The following is a 23730-nucleotide window of genomic DNA, read 5'->3' on the forward strand; positions in this document are numbered from 1 at the left end:
TCATTTTACCTTCATTGCAATATCCCAAACTAACTGTGTTGTGTACTTTCCACATTAAGGGTCATACGCTGGTTCTTGAGGTTATACACGACACCGAGCATAACTTGCTAAAGTTTAATGGTGAATAATGACACCTGCTGGACAGGAAAGGCAGTACAAGTGTTCAATTATTTTCCTCAGAATAGATTACTACTACAATAGTTTCAACTTTTAAGTACAGAATAAAAACACCATGTTTTTTTTTAATGTTTTATTTGAAAGATCATGCAGTGCACTTCCAAGGTCGGAGCTTAACATCACTTTCAATGATACACATGAAAAACCAATACATTTGTAATTACCTAGTACAAAACATAAGCATTACTGAGGAATGTAACAAATAAAATAAAATGGGGGGGAAAAACAAGTGCGCAACACTATTGCTGCACTGCAGATCTTAAAAGGCTTAATAGAGGTTGAAGTTGTTTTTAACCCTGTTGTGTAAATACAAAAAAATCTGGATTAAGTGTAGAACTTAAAAAACGACAAAAAGCAATAAATTACTTCTTTCAAGTGTAAAGTGTGTTTACTGAGAGAACTGAGGAGGCATGGGGTAGGGCACCAGCGGTGGGGGGTGCTGCTGCGGAGCCTGTGCCTGGGGGAAGGGGAATGGGGGATGACCCGCGCCAGTCTGGGCTCCAACCTTAGCGGGAGCAAACTGTGGGGCCTGGAAGTTGTTCTGACCACCGAACGCTCCTGCTTGGCTGTTGAAGTTGGACTGTCCATTACCATTGTAGCTGCCTCCGCTGAAGCCGTTGGCGCCGCCATTATTGCCCCCATAGCCTCCTCCATTCTGTGAATTTGTGCCAAAAGCTTTGTTTGGTCCATTATCATAACCTCTACCGTTATCCCTGTCCCTAAAACCGCCAAAATCACGCCTTCCAGAGGAGTATCTATCCCGACGGTCATAGTCGCCACCTCTGCCTCCCCTTGAACGACCTGGAAAAGAAGAACAAACTTAAGGCGTGGCAATAGTCATTTAAAAAAAAAAAAAAAAAGTTTAGGCAAAAACTAGTTTGAGATACCAAAATGCTCTTTATGATTAACCAATCGACTTCTCAGAATAGAAAAGGAGAGCAGCAGAAAAAAAGTGGCTGCAGTTCACAGCACAGTTTCTGTATCTCACCAATTAGATTTACCTCCTCTGTCTTCCGCCATCTGGAGGAGCTTTGGGTTGATGGCCTGGTTGGCCTCGCGGAGCACAGAGATGAGGTCACTGGCCTGCCTCATGTTGTTGGGAGTGAAGAAGGTGTAGGCTGTGCCTGTCTTTTGGCTACGAGCCGTTCTGCCAATGCGGTGGATATAGTCCTCAGAGTTGTTGGGGTAGTCAAAGTTGATGACAAATTTCACGTCTTCAACATCTGTAAGATTGTGTTGCAGTGTGGCATAAAGGAAGAGGAGGACAGCACACAAAGACGTGCACCAGCGCCACCACAACAACCAGATCAAAAACAAAAGTTAGTACTGCCGTGAGGTAGGGACGGCTAGTAAAATCCACAAGGCTGCAAAAGACTACCATTAGACAAAACGGATGAACATTTACTCCACGGGGAGACTACGGTGGGAAAAGAGAACCGATGCACACTCCATTGGCTTCCAATCCAGATGGATAAAATAAAAGCCCTCCCCTGTTGAACCACTGCCAAACCACCCTCAAAAAGAATGGATCAGAAGTCTTACCCTTTTTGGAGTATGCATTCACTAGTCGATTCCCATTGCAGCATACTCCCCACATACTGTCAAGTGACCCACAGGTGTCCCCCTCACAGTAGGGCTGCTATGCACACTACTGCCTCCTAGTGTGCTTCAACTAGCACTTAACCAAGGTCCCTTTGTCAGGCTTGCTATAAAGCTCACACTGCAGTGTCTCTTGCTGAGAAACTGTAGATCTGAATCAATTTGCAGGATGCCTACAAACAGAACATCCCCACTCTCGGCATGGCAAGATATTTCCAGACCCAGTGTTCACTTGATCATAATGTCTCTCGTTGGCAGGTCTCGACATGACTTTGAAACGCAGGCGAGGGAGGAGTGTGAGCTTGGATTTTGTCCAAGTGTGTCCAACTTAGCATGTCCCACTGTCACCAAAAGCGCCAGTAGCCATGTCTTTACAGAGGTGAAGGTATGATCGATCTGACAGACTGCTCTTCCGACAGAAGTTTAGGAAACTGCGACATTAACGCCACCCATGCTTTACAACGAGTCTACACAACAAAAAGCACCCCCCAAATGACTCAAATAGCTTGCAATGCAGTGCCCAAACATACATGCAAGACAATAGGAGACAGTGTAGCTGGGCTTTGAGCTGGGACAGTTACAGAGCCTGGGTGTGTGAAGCAGTCCAAACCATTGCCAGAGAACAGACGAGCATGTGGGGGAGGAACTGTGGCCAGCCCTCAACTCGCCCCCCTTTTTAGGCAGGCCAGCGCGTTAGCTGCACTTGGGCCTGGTCACCTCTGTATATCTGCTCGACTGGGAGACCCGTGCCTCGCCAGTCAGGACACCTCCAAGAATCCTCCTTCCCCCTCTGGAGACCTGGGCTTGTCATGCCAAGGCCCTGCCACACAGACTGCTCCTTCAGGCCAGGGGAGAAACTCAGAAAGAAGCAGAAGAGTTAAAGAAAGCAAATACACTTTCTTTTTTGAATTACATAAGAGTACAAAACTCATCAGGGAGGATACTGACCTAGACCTCTGGAGGCAACATCTGTAGCAATGAGAATTGGAGCCTTTCCGTATTTGAACTCTGAAAAAATTAAAAGGAATTGAATCAGACATGATTAATGTTTCCTGGAAGTTGCACAGCTCCAATTAACCACTAACGGAAATGTTCTGGTGATGCAAGCTTACCATTGAGAACCCAGTCTCTTTCCTGCTGGCTTTTGTCTCCGTGGATTCCCATAGCTGGCCACCTAACAGGATTAAAGAGTTCAATGTTAATCCATACAATGATTATAAACTCAAAAAAAAAAAAAAAAGCAGTTCTGTTGTGATCAGCATTTTAGCTTTGACACTTACCCATCCCTTCTCATCCTCCTGGTGAGGTCATCACAGCGCCTCTTTGTTTCCACGAAGATGATGGTCTTGTTCTCTTTCTCACTCATGATTTCCTCAAGCAGACGAATGAGTCTAAACAAAGGAAACAAATAAACAGTAAGTTTTAGATTCTGTAAATGAATCACTGTCACCAGTAGCCATTATGAAAACATCAGCTTCAACACTTGCCATTAGAGCCACACTACTCACTTGTTTTCCTTCTCTCCGTCGTTGCAGACGTCCACTATCTGCAGGATGTTGTGGTTAGCACTGAGCTGCAGCGCACCAACATTGATCTGGACGTACTCCTTCAGGAAGTCTTCTGCCAGCTGGCGAACCTCTTTGGGCCAAGTAGCACTCCACATCAGAGTCTGACGGTCAGGCTGTCAAAAACAGTAATGATTAGCAACCTGTTCCCTTAATATATACATACATCTAGTGAGAAGGCTGTCCTACAGGACATGTTTTAATATCATTCAAGTAAAGCAAACACATACTCTGATTTGGTCCACAATTTTCCGAATCTGTGGCTCGAAGCCCATGTCCAGCATTCTGTCGGCTTCATCCAGCACAAGATAAGTGCACCTTCGGAGGTTTGTCTTTCCTGCCTCAAGGAAGTCAATGAGCCTTCCCGGAGTGGCGATGCAGATCTCAACACCTTTAATGGGAAAGTCTTTGTTAGAACTAAACTCTAGAAAACTCTGAACTTACCATTTGATTTTGGTCAAGTTTTAAAGAAAAAGAGGGCTACAGTACCTCTTTCTAGGTCACGGATCTGGGGTCCCTTCGGTGCTCCTCCATAGATACAGGTGGACTTGAGGCGAGAAGCTCTGCCATATTCTGCAGCTACCTGTTGTACCTGCTGTGCCAGCTCACGGGTAGGGGCGAGCACCAAGCACTGTCAATGAAAAATACCGGCTATTTATTACAAGTCAGTCAACGTGAATCTTCACACTTATCAGTCTGATTAGATGAGGCCAGAAATCTTTTAAAACTCAGAATTTGATAACTGCAGCGCATCATACAGGTTGATCTTTAACTATATAAACTTCACTTCATGAAATGGAATACCAAAACAATGATTAACATGTAAATCTATTTGATACTGTGTGAATGATAACTTACAATGGGTCCGTCTCCACGTTCCAGGAAAGGCTGATGGTTGATGTGCACGATTGCTGGCAACAAGTACTGCAGAATAAACAAAAAATATTGATTATATTTCCATATATTTGCCAATCTGGCCTGTCACCACAGGTCAATGTGGCGTTTGTTCGACATCGCACCAGTTCAGTTAGATAAGAACATTTAACTTACGGAAAGCGTTTTGCCAGAGCCAGTCTGCGCAATGCCGACCATATCCTGGCCACTAAGAGCCAAAGGCCAACCCTGTGCCTGAATGGGTGTTGGTTCGGTCCAGTTCATTTTGTTGATCACATCCATCACATAAGCTGCAGAGAATAGGTAACCATTAACTGAGATGCAAATTTCCATCATGACATAGTTTCTTATTGTGCGTTTTAAACTTACATGGGAAGCTGGCCTCGTGAAACTTTGCAATAGGATTTGGGCATTCTCTTCCCTTAACTGTAATGGTTTTGGCCCTTCTGTACTGCTCAACTTCTTGCTGCAAGATCAAAATGAGGAGAGTTCAGTGGTCATAACTGATTGCATAACTGCAACACGTGCAGGAGAGAGAACATTTCTGGTGTTGCATAACACATCGAGGCCCATGCTGCCTACATACCATAGACCTCCGGGTTACGTCGGGATGCTGTTGATAGAAGTTTTTCTCAAACTTTGGGAGCTCGTCGAGATTCCACTGTTTCTTCCGCAGGCGTTCACCGGGATTGCCGAACTTTCCTCCACCACCTCCTCCACCACGGTTACCACCAAAGCGAGGAGGACCACCGCCATAGCTGCAAATAAATTAACCGTTAAGTCGTGGTGTACAAAGTCAGGTCGGGCTCGGTCGCTTCATCTACAGCGACGAGGAACAGTAGTTTCAGACGAACAAAGGCACACCTTAACTGCGTCATTCTGTGGAAATATACAGCTGCCATATACTTTCCAGCCAGCAGAGGAACAATGGAAAACAGCCGGCATTTTGTATCCGCATTCATGCTGCCACATGGCGAAAAGCCGACTAGCCAGCTGTACTAGCAACACTACCTCGGAGCAATACACGGCACTACGTTACGTAGTATCCAAAAAGTGAACATCGTGTACAGATAAAGCTATGTCAGAAAACTGGTTGTTTTTTTTAATCAAAGTAGTCTCGCGATATCCGCCATTAGCTTCCCGTGGCCGTGAAATGTAACGCCGAGCTAGCTAACGGTATCCCGAAGCTAACGACAAGCCGCTGTGCCGGGGCACGAGGCCAAACTAGGCCTTGAGCCAAAGACAACGGGCTCCGATCCCCGGCCTGGGCCTTGCGTCGATATATAAAGCCAAAATACCCCATTTTCGAATTGGTATAACCACACTTTTTAAAAAAAAAACGTAAATTAGGGTAATTTCCATTTCAAATGTAGTATTTTTTAGTTAATTTTAGTTTTTCTCCCCTTAGTTATATGGCTAGTCAGCCATTTCTTCGAATCACACGAGGGAAAAACTCATCTAAAATGGGAAGAAATAAAGTACTTACCCTCTATCTCTGTCACGGTCCCTATCTCTGCCGCGGTCTCTGTCGGAATATCCTGGCATATTGTAAACAATTAGTATAAATAAAAAAGATAAATATACTTCTTTTTGGCTTGACCGCCGTCTAAAAAAAACCCGACCGGCAGTGGTGCTGAAATGCCGGTAAAGCAAAAATGAGGGCCGGTTTATATGGCAAGAGGAAGTCCCTCTTCCGATGTATTCATCCGCCATACGGTTTTCAACTTCAGCCTCTGCCGACAGACAACATAGAGCCACTGTGTAACAACGAAACTGTGGTTTAAATTCACTGTCGCTCTAAAACACTACATCTGATTCCCTCAACGCTCCACTGAATATACTTTATAAGCTAAATTAGATCAGACGGAAGGACATTAGTAAGGTTTTGTACAAAAAAATCACACGCAAACAGTGTGTATGAAGAACACAAATAATACCCTTGAAACTGTGTTTAGTATTTACTGATTGTTTTAAAAATGCTACCCTGAAAAGCCCACAACTCTGTTTTCCGCTGCCTCCTTTCCATACTTTGTATTTTAATGATTATAACAGAGCTGGCGGATGGATATGTACGAGACAGAAACTGGTTATCCGGCACTGACTGTACTTCCGATGCTTTACGGTAAGTGACGTCATCAGGACCAACCCAAACATGAGAGACTTTTTTTTGTTCTCTCTTTTTAATTTTTCAGCTGGTCCCAACATGAATCTTGTGATACATTTTCACTTGACTTGTGTTGGAATAAGTGGGCAAGCAAATGTTTAGACATTACTACAGATTATTTGGTTCAAAACTAGGATTTTGACGTTTAAAGTGTGGCAGAAAGAAGTTTTCTTTATGTCATGTTGGTAACCCATGAAAATAACATTTTTTTTCTGTGAGATGAGCTTTACTGACTCTTATTGGGAGTATTATTAAGAGTTTTGTCTTTCATGTTTATGGGAGTGCACCTTTTTTATATAATATATATATTAATACTCTATTAAAGTGGCCAAAAAAGGTAAGACAAAGTACATGACCGTGTATTTTTTTTTAGCTGTGACAAACAGCTCGGTTTATCATCATTTTACCCCCTTTCCCTGCCCCCCTCTGAGCCATCTGCCAGACGATTAATCCACATTGGTATCAGTGTGTAAACAGTGGGTGGTCGGGGACATGTTCCATTCAGATGTCAAGTCTTTACATCACATACTTGACATTCATCTCAGGCAGCATCGTACTAAAAAGCCCCTTATAAATTGATTAAATGGAAGTAATTGCTGTGCCAAAGATCCTGTTTAAGCACAACTAAGCAGTTTTACAATAGTTTAGATTAAAAAGCGGTCTTTTTCATGACATTTAAACAACCATTCAAAGAGAAAAAGGACAAGACATGTCTTTGTACAAGGCCTTACATTGTTAGACAAAGGCAAGTTTAATTAGAACTAATTACACACAAAAATAAAATACTCTTACAAAATGATAGTGTTAACATACATCAAATTGCATCAGTCAGCTATGAGAGATATAGTCCTGCTAGTGGATCATGCTATTGGGAAAAAAACAAAAACAAAACAAAAGGCAGCATCTCTCAACTTTGTTTCATAGAAAGTTCGGTTCTTCAATGAGAGGCAGCTACGGGGCGAAGCCGAGTGATGTAGTGTAGGAACAGACAGTAGGGTGATCAGCTTGTGCACTGGACTTAAAGGCGAATGAATATCTGTTACAGAGGTCACCATCGAGTACACATGGCAGCCTCGTTCTGTTTGTGTGCAATTCCTCTTTTCAATTCAAGAAAATCTTCTTCTACTTAAGTTAAAGATAAATTACAGGTTGTTTGATCCACATATATGAACAATATCTTATTACTGTACAAAGCACCATCTGAGGACACTTTTCACTTTGCATACACATTAGTCCACATAAAAGAATGAAAATGAACAATTCATTTGAGTTTTTTTTTTAGTGTATGCAAACGTTAAGAACAGTCCACGGTCATAGAGATTGCTAGACAGGCAGCATCTTTTGAAAACATTCAAGAATTTCATTTTTAAATCGTAGAAAACAATCCCCCCCTTCCTTAAAATAAAAAATAAAAAATCACTGATGGGACTGTGTAGCAGGCTTAAAGTTCATCTCATTCACTTCCCTTTCAAAACAAAAGCACATACGGACACATGCAACGATTACTATATGTTAAAGGTCTGCTGTGGGCAAAACAATTTATATGAAGTGACTTTTTAAAAACCTCTTAACATTCAGGAAATCAAGACAAATTAGCATCCCGTCAGTCGTCAAATCAAAGGACATCACATATGACATCTCCTGAGAGTGTGGCTAGGTAGAGCTCTTGATTTCTTGGACATGTTTTGTGGCCACAAACAGGTATGAGCACGAGTAGTGTATTCTGCACATAAAGCAGTAGTATGTCAATGAGTAAGGTTGCCAATAAAAGACAAACGTTAATGCTATTTAGCACCACATGGCTAGAAGGTAGTAGAGGTTTTTTTTCTTTTTGTCCAACAACAACAATGTGGAGACAGCACAAAACAGAAGTGATGAATTTTTGACTCGACATTGAATAGAATACCATTACAAATTAATGGTAAGTTTCATGCTCGTGACATTACTATAGCCCAGCTACAAATGACAAACTGTTAAAAAAATGCAGCTCCAGGATGAGATCAGTAGAATTTAAAGGGTCTGCTCAATATTTGCAAAGATTCATTCATTCAAAAATGATTATGGCACTCAGAGGACATTTGTGTGTTGAGGATTTTTTGCTCTTAAAGACATATCTCTTCTTGTACAGTATAATGAGAGAGGTTATGTCATGAAATATACCAAGCATTCTTAAGTGAAATCCAGTCAAGCTCAATTCTGTTTTCACAAATTGTCATCGATAATTTAAACAGTAACACTGAACATTTAAAGATTTTATTTTTTCTGGAACAACAGAACGGGGTTTCTGAAATATAACAGCAATAAATTATATATATTAGATATAATTTTATTGTTTCTTGTTCAATTTTCCCTGTTATATAAAAATAACACATTTCAAGCTATTCATTCATTCATTCATTTTCAAACAAAAACTAGCTGTTGAACATGTGAAATAGGTTTCTGGGAATGCAGCTCTTGTTGTTGGGCAGCGACTCAGTAGCAGAGGTCCCTGCTGCTGTCTTTGGAGAGGGTTGTAAACAGTCGGGCTAATTTAGTCTCTAGTCTTGCCTTTCTCACCCGCACACATCCCCGTTTTTCCAGCCTTGGCATTGCTGATAGCCCCAGTGTGATCACTCCGAGGAACCAAACAGCCCGAGTCACCACACTCTGCATCCAAATTTAGTGTTTCCAAGTGGTTGTGGTAACCATTACTAACCCTGTCCTGTTAATGTCTTGTTTTCAGAGTGGACTGACCTTGTGTTCTGCTTGGTAAAATGGAGCGTTGCTACATGGAATACAGTCTGTTTTTTTAAATGCTAAAATGAACTTAGAAAAAAAGGGAAGAGCCAGCAATATTTGCAGGTTCCACAAGTTAGTAAATAGTCTTGAGTTATTAGCAGCTTAAAGATCCTTTTCAATGATAAAAAAAGACATAAAGGAGGGCTGGAGGCTCTATAAAAAACAGTCAGGTGACATGTTCTGGTCTTCTCTGCCCACCCTCCCTTAGCTTGGCCACATGTCCCGGGGAAGTATGGGCGTCCCTAGGTGAAGCAACCGTGGATGACCCCCGTCTGAGTGGACTGATTTGTAGGGGGGAGGCTCATCACGGCCAAACCATGTTGCTTCTTGTTGTTGCTGAGCTCCGCCAGCATCAGTGACTCACTCCACAGCAAAGCCGCACGTCTCTTCGATGGCAGTGAGCAGCTTGTCGTATAGTTTGTCATAGTGCTCGTAGGGAGGAATGTCGATCCGATTAAAACTGGAAAACAGAAAGGGAGAGGGAGGGAGAGTTTTAAAATCATATTCAGACCATCTGAATCACTACACTGCTGAATAACTCCAGACCACAGTCAACAAAGAGGTTTGATAATACTAATTGTTTCACTACCTTGACTGTAAAGTTAAAGTGGAGTGAATAAAGTTAAAAATAAAAGCAAGCACTTCGTCATGGTTCAACACCACTCTTTCACTCATCTCAAATTCAGGCAGCATGTCAAACAATCTGAAACATGCCAGAGTGCTGACAGTTTCCTCACCAGGTGTGGGCTTTGGGCAGGTTGTTGGTGCTGGCATCAATCTGGTGGATGGTAAAGAGCCGTGGGCCGGCAGCACCTGTATAAACACAATTAGTTCAGTAAAAATTGACATTAACACACCTGCTCTGCACTGGGATGAATTGTCTGGATTCTCTCTTTGAATTTTCCAGAAGGTTATTTGAGTTTGATTTTTTTTCCCCAGGTTCTCATTTTCAGACTTAAAATTGTCCAATATTCAAATAACTATTTTCAAGTTGCTCAGATTCAGTTGATTCAGCTTCAAAAAAGTAAATTACTGACTCATAGTTGTATGCCTTCACACACTATTGCAGAAGCAGTTTACATCCATGTCTGTCCAGATTTATGTAATATATGAAGTGAGGCTTTGGAGGAATTTAATAAAAAGGCATTAAATGTAGCACTTGGAGAAATGGAAGTTATTAATATATGTGTGATTCCAGTGAATTATTTCCAGTGAGAAAAATGCCGTCTTCACTTCACAGTGGACTCATTGAAAGCTTCATCACATGGTACCACGACAGCAACCTGAAGCTCAATTTGAGTTTATGGTGGACTACTCCTGTATGTCTGTTGGTGTGCAAGTTTATTGATAGAAACAGAAAATAGAGCCAGATTTCCTATGTGTTCACATGCTTGGTCAATAAAGTAGTTTGTAAGGGAAAACAAAGAAGCTGTAAAGAAGAAGCATCTTCAACCCTGCATCAAAGAAGATCAATACAGTCAGCACAGTTTCAAGGTGGACACCCAAGATTAGTGTCACCAATTCAGTGGCCGACCGAATGTGAAATGTGGTCACAACAATCTCCCCTTCTGTTCCTGAGCTGTGCTGCTGAATAATGGCCGGAAAAGTGTTTTTGCACAACATTGTGATGTCACAGTCAAGTTGATGTTTGACCTTTTGGAAATAAAATGTCATCACCTCATCATTTTATCTCATTAGACATTTGTAGGAAATTTTGCATGATGAGCAAATTCCCTTAAGTCATTCCTGATAGGGCATTAACAGAAAAGCCGATTTGTCGACGCGTCTAATTTGAAAGTAGCGACCGTTCGTAGCTTGCCGCTACACAACAAGCTGACAGCAGCTACTAGCTGTTCGGTTGTGTCCGCTAGCTGTCAGCTACAGAGACCAAGGAGACGCTAGCATCTCCTGGATCTCAGCGGCTTTCCAGTTGCTCATCTTTACGTCCGCGGATGAAGTGATGGACTAATTGCTGTGATCAGCTGTTTCCTGGTTTTAAAACTCTCTGGCTGTGGGCCAGACACACATCCCATGTATGGAGGTGTTCCTCCGCTGTGTCATATGATGACGTCATCAAACGACGTGTCGACTCGACTTCGACTTTATTGACAGATAAGTCGGCTTGAAAAAATTCTAATTCCTGAGATATCATGTTCACAAGAATAGGACAGACAGACAACCAAAAAATATAATGCCTCCGGTAAGGGCTATTGGGGATGTATAAAAATCAAAATGCCCAAACTAGTTTGGTGAAATTCAAAGATGTAAACATGGACATATGGGTTATCAAAGATGATCAATCAAGCCTAGGGAATCAATCAGACCTCCTTTATTATCCCATCAGAACTGCGTCCAGGTGAGTGACTGAAAACCATATATGTTTGAATTTTGAAATTATACAACTTGAAACGACGCTCTGGAATTTAAAGAATGCAATTTCAGACAGCTGGTTTTGGAAGTCTAATATTTCAGTGTGAAAACTTTAAAGGAATCTAAATTTAACTCTTTATTGACAGAGTTGTGTTATTTGTTTAACTGAAGAGGTCTTATTAATCCTCGTTCTACATTCCTTCTACACTCCATATTGCAGCAAATGTTTCCAACCAAACAATAAAGAAATAAAAATAAACACTGACTGACATCCTTTACTAGACTTGAATCACTCATTATGGTGCAGTTTGAATGTGTGATGTTTTCTGTTTGGATCATGAACTTTATTATTTAATTAATAAATGCATTTTGTCCCTTGACTGAAGCCAAGTTGTCCAGCTTTTAGAATCAAAGCAATGCCGCAGACACTGTAAGTCCAAGTGTGTGTGTGTGTTGTTATTGGATGTTCTGGCCTCTGCTGATGTTTTGACCAAGAAAGGATGGCCGTGTTATATAAGGTGTGTAAGGGAGCTGTCTGCCTGTGGATCACGGTGTTCTCCTCATGCCTGGGTGCTCTGTCTCTGGGCAGCTGTGTCTGCCAGGACGGACCCACTGAACCACTGCACTACGCTCAGACTCACGGTTCAACTCAGGTCGGAAAAACCCAGAGACACAGACACACACAGAGAGAAGCCAAGAAACCCAAACACACACTCTAGATTGTGTTGACAGAGCCTGTGAATGCCGAGCACTCTGTGGACAACAAAGGAGCAGTACAGACCACTCTACCACACCTTTTTTTGCATTATGGATTGACATCACATTAGGATTCAGCATTTTCTACATCACTCTGGTCCAAGCCACCTAACAAAGAAGGCTTTGCCAGGAGTGCTTTCGTACATAGCACAACAATTCTAATGTAAAAGGATATTAACATGACAAAACATTAAGTATGCACAGCGTTCACCCTGGGTGTTATCACCTTGGAGAGCCTTGAAGCCTTGCAGGGGAACTCTGGAGGAGCCGGTGACAAACTGCAGCAGCCGGGCTCTGCGCTCCTCGTCGAACGACTCCACGGCTTTCCAGAACCACTTCACAATGTTGCTGTCTGGGGTGCAGTGTTTGAGCCGCGTGTTGGACTTCCAGTCATTGATGTCGATTTTGCCCAGGCCGCATACGATCAGCTGCGGGTGGAGGAAAGAAAAATTTCCAGCATTTTGAACTTAACGTACAAGCAACGTGACATATAGTGTGTGCAAACAACAAAGTACCTCGAGCTCCTTCTCATCGAATGCCTTCAGCAGGTGCTGGGGGATGACCTCGTTGAAGCCCTTCTGCAGAGCCAGGAACTGGGCCTCGATGCCTCGCAGGAAACGCCAGTTGACGTAGAGCCGAACGTACTCTTTCTTGGTGTCCTGGGTGACAGGGATGCTCTTACCATTGGGCTTGAGCTCGTGCTGGATGATTTCTCCGTAGGCGTTGTGTTCTACACAGAAGGTGTGGTCCAGGACACCTGTGATGTCGTTGTCCCTGAGAAGAGATATGTATAAAAATAACTGAATTACTAAAAGCGATTTTCATTCCAGTAAAAAATGGGTGAGCTTCTTTTGTGCTGAATGTGTGCTGATGAGTGAAACCAGCAGATGTGATGTTAAGCTGAAGTGACAGCATGTGCTTATGGTCTACTGATGTAAGATGATGTAAGAAATACTCAAAAACCCTGGGGGGCGCTGTCATCCAAGTACTCTCCTACTTTGTTTTACTTGTATATTCAAAGCACACATAGACTGTCGACGGGAAAGCATTACGTTGTGTGTAATGTGTTTCAGTTCTTGATCCAAGCGTCCGCTTTCACTTTTCATTCACACAGAAAACTCTATACTTTTATTGACTTGTATAAAAATGTTGCCTTGTACGTACAGGATCCACACGAGGCTGTTGTGCAGGTCGGGGTCGACAGACTCCATGTCGTCCAGGGTGATGGGTTTACCCAGCAGCTGTTTATAGAAGGGCAGAGTGAAGCCTCCGTCTATGTAGTGGCCATGGAACACCGCCATCCCCATGATACGCCCGACGAAGTGGAAGTATGACAAGTGCTCCTGAGGGGAGACAAAACATCTTGAGTTTCCAAATGAGGAGACAGAAGAGAGTTATCAGCAGAACTGGATGTTTTAAGTATGTTTGGGTCTCGCAACATTATCTCTAACAACTGAGCAACACAACACTATCAACACATGTCTACCCATGAGATCATGTCTGTTTTTGTTTGGGTTATCATTGCTCTCAGGTCAACAGAGTGCTGAAGTTGTGCAAGACAAGACTAAATGATCTCAGCCATCAGTGTCTGAACTGAAGCTCAGGCCTGGTTAGGAGCCTGGCTGGACAATTGTGACATATGTAATGCAGAGACTTTTCAGGATTTCAGGATTCAGGATTAGTGTATACCAAAATAAATCTGATACTTTTTAAGACCATTTCGGTACCATAGAGAAAGAAAGTTAATGCCTTTTTCATGATTATACTGGTCAAAGAATGACGGAAATACAGAGGGAAGAATTATTTATGAAGTAAATGGATTTATTGACACATTTTTTTAGTACTTCCCAGCTGCATGTTACAATAATTCCTAGTTCCCTGGATCCAAATAAGTGGCAGGAAATGGATGGGTGGATTAACCTAGGGGTGGATGATATTGTAAGAAAAAAAAAAAAATCATATTGCAATTATTTTGACAGATATAAGGATTGCAATGTGATTCACAATTTGTGTTTATGTTAATTTTCACTGAAAAAAACGATTAAAATCATGATGATGTGAGATCTGTTGAGGTCTGTGCCAAAAAAAATAAACATGACTTCTTACATATCTGGAGAACAAGATTTGTATCTGTGCAGCACTACAGTACTTCACTATAGTCCTGTTTGTCAAACATTTTGTTACCTTTTATAACAAACTTGCAGCTGCTGACATTTGGATATTGCACTTGGCCATATTGCAATTTGAATATTTAGATTAATTTGAAGCCCTAGATTAACCTTTTGAAAAATAATTAATGAATTTAAAACTTTGCCAAAATTGACACTTGAGACAATGAGCTTCATAGCTACTATTGCTAACAGAAGTGACTGTGTTTGCTGCAGGTCTGATCTCATCTTTTTAAATGAGTTTCAAGAGGGACCTCAATGGGAATTCAATGCTATTTAAAGATTGTTTGGTCATAGTGTACATTTTTAATATTTGGTGGGATGTGACTCACAGGGTTGACAGCAGAGTCTGGGTTTATCTGCAGTGTGTAAATGTCATCACGGGAGTACTGGAACAGGCCGTAGTACGGGTTCAGCATCTCATGGGACAGCAGATAGAGCCACTCCCTGCACAGAGGCACGGAGGACAGGCAGGAGACGGAGGGGAGAAAACAGACAGAGGCAACATCTGAGCTCAGAACAACTTAAATTGATGGAAGAAATTACTACACCAAATCAGACAGAACAGTGGTGAGTGAGTTGTGTGCTTTGGCTCCTCCACTAGGAGGCAGACGGCTGTATAAGAAGTGACAGTGTTTACAGAACCAAAGTGTGTGTTTCATGTACCACACACTTCTTACCTGGCAACTCCTCCATAATCCAGCCCCTCCTCTCCTCTGAACTTCACCATTAGCCTTTTCCACAGGTCCTTCGGCCTCATCTTCATCACCTGTCGATATGATTCCTGCAACACGGACGCAAACAAACCCACATGCCCCGTCAAAGAGAGTAACAACATCAGTTTAGCCTTTTCTCTAGCATTTCCCTGGTATCGACTGGTTCTATATGGTCCTCAGCAGAGAGAAGCGACAGCTATAGGAAGACATTTATTTGTTTGTCATATCGTGACGTGGGGGAAACAGTTGAAAAATAACGTGTGACCACTTTTCGCACTTCTCGCAGCCCCTTGCCTCAACCAAAGTTGACATTATTCTAAACAGGACTGCTAGAAAAAGAAAGTATTTCTCTGAACACATTTGCTCTCCAGTAGCAGTGAGACAGATGCAGTGAGGCGTTACAGCAGTCATTTCCAATTGGTTCTCTGTTGTGAGGCCAAGATCTCTCCGCCTCAATCAGTGTTCATCCCACGTGCAGACGGCTCACAGCGTCAGGGGGAGGGTTCATTTAAAGTGGATTAGGGGCAGTTATAATAAACACAGCCATAAGACCATAATAACACAGCCAGGTTCCACCGTGCCCTCCAGACACAGCACACAACAGCGAGGTGCTGTGGGAGAAATGGGAATGTCTTATCAACACCGAAAAAGTACACATAAAGACAGGCGTGACAGCCCACCAGCTAACACTTGCCTGTTCAGTCATAATGTAATGCTTCAGCTGGTCTGGAGACGCTACGCAGTTATGTCTCAACCTCAAGACGTCCTCTACACCCTCCTCACCCGGCCCTCTCCCCCTCCCTCCCTCCTCCTCTCCCTCTCACATTGAGATCAGCCAACAAAAATGTCTTCGTTCAGATTAACAGACGTGGCTGTTCCAGCACATTCCAGTGAATATTTTATGAGGGTCACGCAGTCTGTTGCAGGTGTTGTTGCTCTGATGAAGGCCCCGCACCTCCTAGATGCACAAAAAGAAAACTCCCCAGCTGTGAAAATGCGCTCATCTCGAACAAGAAGTCTGCTTTAGATTTTGAAAACACTGGCTTCACACATCATAGATAACCGGCTGTGTGAGAGAAATCATTCTCACAGCCAGACTTCTACGGGCAATGACCTTTATGGGAGTAGACAAGAAGAAGGGAGGAAAAATCCTTTGGAGAATGTTTAACGTGACTTTTGTGCATCTATAAATAACTAGACTTAATAATTACAAGCTGTCTGCAGGTACAAACAGAATGAGATACTGTGTTTTGCTTTGTGCAGTGAAGAAAATTTTATCATTTCCATGTTTTTCTAACATTTTGTCATGCATTTTAATTAGTTTCACGCATGCTCTGGCTCCAACAACTGAATTTCCCTCTGGGTTAAATTATGTACCCATTTCGCAGTATCTTTAATAAGAGCCAACCGTTGGGAGCTCCAGATGATATGATGACATGACTGAGCTTGTTTTTTTTCCCCATCCTCACCTCAAAGATCTCCTCACGGGACACCTCGATGCGGCAGTGGCCAGCCTGAGGCTGCTGCTGGGACAGTTCCTGGCGGAGGATCTTGAGCTTCTGAACAAGGTCTCTCTTGTACTTGGGCACCGTGAGGCACTCGGCCTCCTCTGGGAGCTGACCGGGGGACACCAGAGCCTGCTGGGCCTGATCCTTCAGCTGGTTCTGACGACTTGAGGGCAGACAGCAGGGAGAGGAAGAGAGGCGATGGAAGGAGGTGAGAGTGGAGAGGGAGCAGTGGGCCAAGAGAAAGAGACAGTAAGACACAGAGGGACAAGATGAAAGAGAAAAATTGTAAGTCCTAGATGTTCCAAAACACAAACAAGCTTACTAGTGAGAAAAAAGTAAGCAAGCACTTCCACAAAAACAACAAGAGGGATGCCAAGAAACTCAAAATACAGCTTTCTGAGAGTGAGAGTTCTTTCTGTGTCCTTTGCTGACTGCAGAGTACGAGGAGTAAACACATTGAGGTCATCTGGGAAGCACATCAAGTCAAACAGCTGCCTCAGCCCCGCACAGACACACAGACAGAGGTGGAGGAGGGATTAGTGGAGGTAAGACATCTTCACTCACTCTCTGCCCCCATCTCTCTCTTATACAAACACTAACCTCCACCTGGCTGTAGCCTGGTGGTCTGTCACGGAGAGGTTGCTGAACTAAAATAAGGCCTTCTACGGGGAGCAGCAGAATTTGACAGAGTTCTGCAAACAGATCCTCTGTTGCTTTGACTCGTCATGTATACTTTGCGTAATGAGGGGCCATCTCTGCCACCTTGAAGAGGCTTACTAGTACAGTTAAACGTTCAAAAGTATACAGAGACAGACAGACTGAGAATTGTGCAGGCAGTGTGACAGAGAGAAACTCACAGGAAGAACTGGCCTAAAAGGCAAAAATTCAGTGATTAAATATAACAAATGGAGACAAGGAATCTGGTTTATCATATAAAAAATATTATACCACAGAAATATATCATCCGTCATAAATCTGTCATCAATAGCCAGATCTTCACAGCGCTAGACAAGGTCTGGCTGCACCAATTTTCATTCTGGTATAGAGGGAAAAAAACACTCTGGTTTGTTTGTATTTTATAAACCAAATCATAATCATCTTGGATCTTGGTTAACCCAGGATTCAGCAACAGTGACTGCAAAACAGTGCCAGGGAGAACTTGTTTTGCACACCGGGAGGCAAGTTCTCGCATTTAGAAGGCTAAATCCCCAAAAAAGAAGTAGCTGCTAGCTAATGTTGTTCACACATTTAGCAACCACAATAGTGTTGCCAATTTCCGTGCATAGGTTGCTAGCTTGGAGGTTGCTGTTGGACTTTTGTAGCACTTAGCATGGGAATTTTGAAAAAGGTAACGCAGATAGAAGAAGGAAGGAGGAAAATACACAATGAAATGTTTTATACCTGCGGTAAATATCCAGTGAGTGAGACTTTAGACAATTAGATGGGAGCTACATGAAGCAAAAGCCAGCTGGTGAGATAACCACAGCTAGCCTTTTCTGGAGCTGAAACTATATTTATAAACAGAATGTTCCATCTGTATCCTGTAATACATAATAATTCTTTGTTATTGATTTTGTTTCTGCACATAACTTATGAAACATTAGCTAAATGCTATCATGATAGATAAAAAAACTCACCTAAACTCTTGCTAAAGGTAACTAGCTTAGCCATTTAGTTTTTCACTGTAGTTTTTTGGCCACTTGGTGGCAGCAGAAACATGTTGTGAGCACAACATTGACATACTTTATCTTCACCTTTAAGTTGATATGGCAAACTTGCTACTTAACAGCTGCTTCCTCTATACACATCCAACAGTTATAGAACAACATTATCTGACATTTGAAGTTGTGTTTCCAACCAAAGGGTGAATTTGACAAGTCCAATATTCACTCTCCTTAAGCTCATTTTGGTCTGTTGCAGCTCCTGAGGAAAATATCTGGCTCTTTAGCTGCTAAATGCTCCACTATGTTCACCTGCTAGTTGCTTACTTTGTCTCTGTGTTTGGTGCTTATCAGGTAGTGTTTGAGCCCTTTTATATCATCATTTCATACGCTGTAATAAGAAGAGATTGTAGCCACTTTAAATGTATTCAATTGTAGATTTCAGTGCACTGTAAATATGCTACTGCTACATTTAATCCATATGAAATATGGACGGTAAGTAATTAAAAACAGTGAAAGAACAGATTTTGTTTGTCCGAGGCAGACTTCCAGCATGTGCATGTTTTTGGTCTTAATGTAGTATAACGAGCCTGAAAGCTGAATTGAAAACATTATCTTGCTCTCACTGTTAATGTAGTTACTGCTGCTCTCCGGCTTTGTAGCAGAGTCTAGGTTGAATGTACAAGAACATCAATTTCTTTAATTTTCTCATCGTTTATGTCTTCTTTCTCTATTGGAGACTCCAAAATGTGTTAAATTCAAAGAATTTCAAGAAAGCAGCATTTGATGAAACATCTCTCAGGGACAAAACAAGCAGTTAACCACAGTATCAATAGTGTGGCTGTGAACATCATCTGCGGTTAATGATGAGAGAGGTCTTGAGAATACAACTTTTGAACTGGGCGCTGTGTTTAGGAAGACGGCCTCAGAGGGTGGCACAGTGGGGGGGCACACAACACACACACACAGAATCAAAAGAGCCTTTATGGAGCCGGCACTAAAGGATTATTTGCACAATGGCCTTTTGCACTCCAGTGGGGGGTGGCAGGCATGCTCGGCCCTGAGCAGGGTCATAAACACCAGACTCAAGAGGCGAGCACAGAGGGTGGTGGAAGCATACACAAGTCAGTCTGCGAGTGTGCAGTATGGATGTGTAGGCTGTGGCACTAAAAGTGATGCCAAGGTTACAATAAACATTTTCACACAGGCACTTTGAGTTTTCAATTGAGCTGACAAATACAGGAGGAGCTTTCAGTGTCAGTCAGTTGAGTTTATGACTCAGTAGAGTTATCAGAAGGTAATTTAGCTCAAAACTTCAACTCATGTATCTGCCCCTTGGCTGGCATTCTCCTCTACCACAATGACAACTCCTCTCTGACTGAGTAACTCAGTTTGGTTTCTGGTGTCTGCCCCGTTGAATCCAGTTTGGCTTTTCAATCACTTCCTGCTATCCCAGAAAGCCACAGGGCCCCATAGGACACTGGAGACCTCCTCATGAATCCCTTTATTTCCTGCAGACTAGACTCAGAGGGAGGGGAGGGCACTCTCCCGACAGCACCCAAACTCTGCAGACGATTCAGAGGGTGGGAGAGAAGGGAGGAGAAAGAAGTCATGGAGCATCTCCTCCTGCACTTTCACCCATAAATTAAACATTCCTGCTCCGTCTTTGTTGCTCTCTCTTGTGGTTGCCCCAGACTTCTCTCTTCTCTCTCCAACTCCTCACTGATGAGCACAACTCTGCTGCATGTTACCTGTCGCCGTAACAAAGAGCAATGTTTTGGCCACACAACAAATCACGAGCGTCTGGGAAATGACGCAGATATTTGTCATGCAACCGTGCAGAGGGCAGCCCTGCAGCCAGGACTTAAAACCAGACGAGGATTCAGTTACCTATTGAACGGTGACCCCGGCCAGTTGGGAGGGCTCAAATTCGGTAAGAGGTTGCAAAATCATGAGGGAAATATAACCAAAACCGTGGTCTAGATGCTCAGGCTGTGTCTTCAGCAAATAAAAAAAGGCAATAAACTATAACTTTGATGGACATATATGTGTATATCGAACATTTTTGTGGGATGACGGCACATGAGGTGAAAATTTCTAAAATCCCTGCCTTGATAAAAGGCAGATGTCTTGATTGAAATCCATGACGACTGATGTCTTTTCCAGAGTTTTGTCACAAACGAGAAAGTCACTGCAATGTCTATCTGCAGTAACAGCAGCTTCAGTGAGGACAGAAACTGTAGTAAAAAGGCAGCAGATTACAGGGTTAATGGAATTAGAATGGACTGATGTTGGCGCAGGTTAAACCTCAGTCATGCAGTCATTTAATAAGAAGTTATTTCACAAATCTCAGGCCAAGGTCCATGTGCCCTTAAAAAACCTGGAACAGCCCAAATGAAAGACTTTATATTTTTCAACTTCTCACTTCACAATAAAAGCACAACAAACATGTGCAAATGTGATTGATAACAACTGCAAAACACTTAAAGCTATAGACTTTTCTGCATATAAATGATGTTTGTAATGTTACATAAAACATATGCCCACATTCTGGCTTTGATGGGAACTACTCATGCTATCAGAGGACGTACACAATAGAAATTCTATGCATGACATTTTCACACATCTGGGCATGGTCATGCTCATGACAAAATTCCTACATTAAAAACAAATGTGGCGTGCCAGTCTACATTTTTATACGAGCACCAGCAAAGCGAATACAAAATCCCAAACACGTTCTTTGATCCATCAGAACAGGAAAAAAAGAAACCTGATCTCTCCGTCGATGCATTCCATCTCTCTCTGCACAGAGAAGGAATGAGATCAGGCGGAGGAGGCCCACCAAGGCACCGTATGCTGCTCCACCTTTGCGGAGCAAGGACCTATGGGTAACTCTACAGCAATCGCTGCGCAGTACTGTATGTGTTTGAACAGCTGCACAGGGGAAGAGAATCTGAACACGTGCATCCATGCACGCAGGCATGTACCAAGCACGGAAGCATGAAGCAACCCACACAAACCTACACACACACACACACACAAACCTACACACACACACACACACACACACACACACACAAACCTACACACACACACACACACACACACACACACACACACACACACACACACACACACACACACACACACACACACACACACACACACACACACACACACACACACACACACACACACACACACACACACACACACACACTTCATTCTTCGACTTGGGCATCAAATTTATGCTCTGTTTCCTGGACGTAAGACGCTCCTCAGCCACAGACACAGCAGCCTCGGTTTCCACTCAGCTATCTGATGTCTGGCCAAAGCCAGCTTTGTGACGGATTGTGTGCTAAAACGCCTTTATGATCAAAACCTCTGCGGGCCTAAGGAATTACATTTTTTGTGTGGAAAGAAAGACTGTGGGGGAGTGCACCATGGATGTATTTCTGTGTGCGCACAAACGTCTGCTCAGCAGAAGGGCCACTCTCACTGCTGAACCTCTACAGGTGGTGAACACACATTGGCACAGGATCCCAGAGTAAAACATTGACTGAGGGGGAGGCATAGTGAGTAAGTCTGTGAATGTCTGGGGGAGTGAGTGCTTGTGTGTGTTCTTGTCTGTGTGTAAGTGAGGACTACTGGCACGAGGCCCAAACCTTACCTGACATTCTGACTTTCTATGCCTCCTCGAGAACCATTGGGGCTTGGACTGCAGATGGAAAAAGCAAAGACAGAAAATAAATCTCACTGCTTTCATACCCTGTTTTCTATGTGCCGTCTAATTTATTTCACCATTACATTTTTCTGTCTCAAGGGCACTGTAGCACTCACTTTAGGACTAGATGCAGGTTGGCGGAGAGGCGCGGATCTGTGAACTGTGTGGTTCGGTTGTTGTGGTCGACAAAGTAAACCCTCCCGGTGGCGGTGTTCCGTATCTCCCATCCAGGAGGTAGAGGACCCAGTTCCTCGCAGTTCACATTACTCAGATCTCTGAAATGCAACAGACATGCAAACAACACGCAGTACAGCATTACTACAGAAGAAAAATAAAGGCAACGTAGGGTGGGACGAGGGAAAAGAGACACAAAGTACACACACATCAAATTGGAGGTATGAAACATACCAGAGCACTGACTAACTGGACTCAGGCGGACAGCGAGATTCCGAGATGTCTGAGAAATTGCCTTTATTCTATTTTTCTTCTTCCTCCCATCTAAATTATTTACTGCTGCCCTGCAACCCCTTTCAGCTGGATTCCATGGAGACAAAAAGGTTCAGGAATTACAGCAGTCTCGCTATGCTGGCGCTGACTTGTCTGTTTTGCGGGATTAAAGCCAAAAGGGACGAGAGCTTCCCGAGCGATGAGAGCTTGGTAGCTGAGCCATCTGCTAATGTTGGAGCTGTCTGAGGAGCACCCAGTGAGGTGTGGCGTGACCAATGGCCTCCTATCAGGAGCGATAAAAATATCATCTATCACTCACATGCTGAGAGAACGCAAGTGAGCAGAGGCCAGGTATTATAACATCGGTCATGTTTTATTGATGGCGTCTGGAGTGCACTGAAGCCCGTCTCTGCACATGCACATGTAGATCTGTGTGCATTGTTCTTGGAATATAGTAATCAATGGGACACACATGCCTGACAGTATTGCCCAAGAACCTCTGGTACGGCCGGTTAAGACCTGTGTGCTGTTGTCCATGTGTCCTACAGTGAGGCAGCTCGTGCCAGGGGACCAGATCGCTCCGAGAGCCCTGTGACACGGGTCTTCTCACAGCATGTCGGACCCATAATTAGCTGCAGGTTTACAGAAAACTACAACGGGATGAGGACTGAGAGACCACCATATCGTCAGTTATGTCAGTGACTGTTGTTTCAGGAGGACCGTAAAGTATGACAAAGAACGAAAACAGGTTGAGAGGGACAGTTCATCCCAAAATACATGCGTTTCCACTTACCTGTAGTGCTATTTCTTCATCTAGATTGTTTCTGTGTGAGTTGCTGAATTTTTGAGATATCTGTCATTAAGATGTCTGCCTCCTCTTGGAGATAATTGAACTAGATGGCCCTCCAGGCCAGCCAGAATTACAGCTCAGTCGAGGAAGACACAGTTTTATGTTTATGAGCACAACCCTCTCGTGCATGAGTAAATGCAAAATTCCTGTTGTCTGTTCCTGTTATGATTGGCAGGTCTAACTTAGGTTATCATGATTTCTGGAAAGAGACAATGCTGTTGAGTTTTTCAAATGTGTTCTTTTGGCACTTTGAGCATCACAAGCCATCTAGTTCTATTATATTCAAGAGAAAGCAGACATCTCTACAGCTGATATCTCCAAAACTCACACACAACGCACACAATCTATATGGA

The 23730-nt window shown here is 43.1% G+C and overlaps 2 protein-coding genes across 3 annotated transcripts in view; both read right to left on the bottom strand.

Annotated features, from left to right (window-relative positions):
* Positions 1–233: 233 nt before the first annotated feature.
* On the bottom strand, positions 234–5882 carry ddx5 (DEAD (Asp-Glu-Ala-Asp) box helicase 5). Of its 2 annotated transcripts, none has more exons than XM_084370504.1 (13): positions 5722–5882; positions 4822–4993; positions 4605–4701; positions 4392–4525; positions 4200–4265; positions 3831–3972; positions 3572–3732; positions 3285–3457; positions 3057–3167; positions 2889–2950; positions 2725–2784; positions 1179–1400; positions 234–978 (listed from the first exon to the last, which is right to left on the bottom strand). In XM_084370504.1, the coding sequence occupies exons 1-13, from the start codon at positions 5778–5780 to the stop codon at positions 566–568; spliced, it is 1872 nt and encodes a 623-aa protein (XP_084226630.1). In that variant the 5' UTR covers positions 5781–5882; the 3' UTR covers positions 234–565. The 2 variants fall into 2 exon arrangements, with proteins under 2 accessions (XP_084226630.1, XP_084226631.1); XM_084370505.1 differs by having other exon boundaries at positions 806–978; positions 1166–1400.
* A 1229-nt stretch (positions 5883–7111) lies between these two features.
* LOC311268457 (E3 ubiquitin-protein ligase SMURF2-like) overlaps positions 7112–23730 on the bottom strand; it is a 53600-nt gene continuing 36981 nt past the window's right edge. Inside the window, 10 exon segments of the mRNA XM_084372132.1 lie at positions 7112–9637; positions 9915–9990; positions 12530–12731; positions 12819–13077; positions 13468–13646; positions 14804–14918; positions 15152–15255; positions 16657–16858; positions 22027–22074; positions 22197–22353. Coding sequence (XP_084228258.1) covers positions 9538–9637; positions 9915–9990; positions 12530–12731; positions 12819–13077; positions 13468–13646; positions 14804–14918; positions 15152–15255; positions 16657–16858; positions 22027–22074; positions 22197–22353 — 1442 coding nt within the window. The 3' untranslated portion in view covers positions 7112–9537.

The sequence above is a fragment of the Pagrus pagrus genome (genome assembly GCF_965226575.1).
Source record: "Pagrus pagrus genome assembly, chromosome: 13".
NCBI lineage: Eukaryota > Metazoa > Chordata > Actinopteri > Spariformes > Sparidae > Pagrus > Pagrus pagrus.

Excerpts from the sequence above, each read along its gene's own strand:
- ddx5 (XM_084370504.1), bottom strand. The coding sequence starts at position 5,780 with ATGCCAGGATATTCCGACAGAGACCGCGGCAGAGATAGGGACCGTGAC. Across the intron at positions 4,994-5,721 it reads GACCGTGACAGAGATAGAGG|CTATGGCGGTGGTCCTCCTC; the intron begins GTAAGTACTTTA and ends ATTTATTTGCAG. Across the intron at positions 3,973-4,199 it reads AACGTGGAGACGGACCCATT|TGCTTGGTGCTCGCCCCTAC; the intron begins GTAAGTTATCAT and ends TTTCATTGACAG.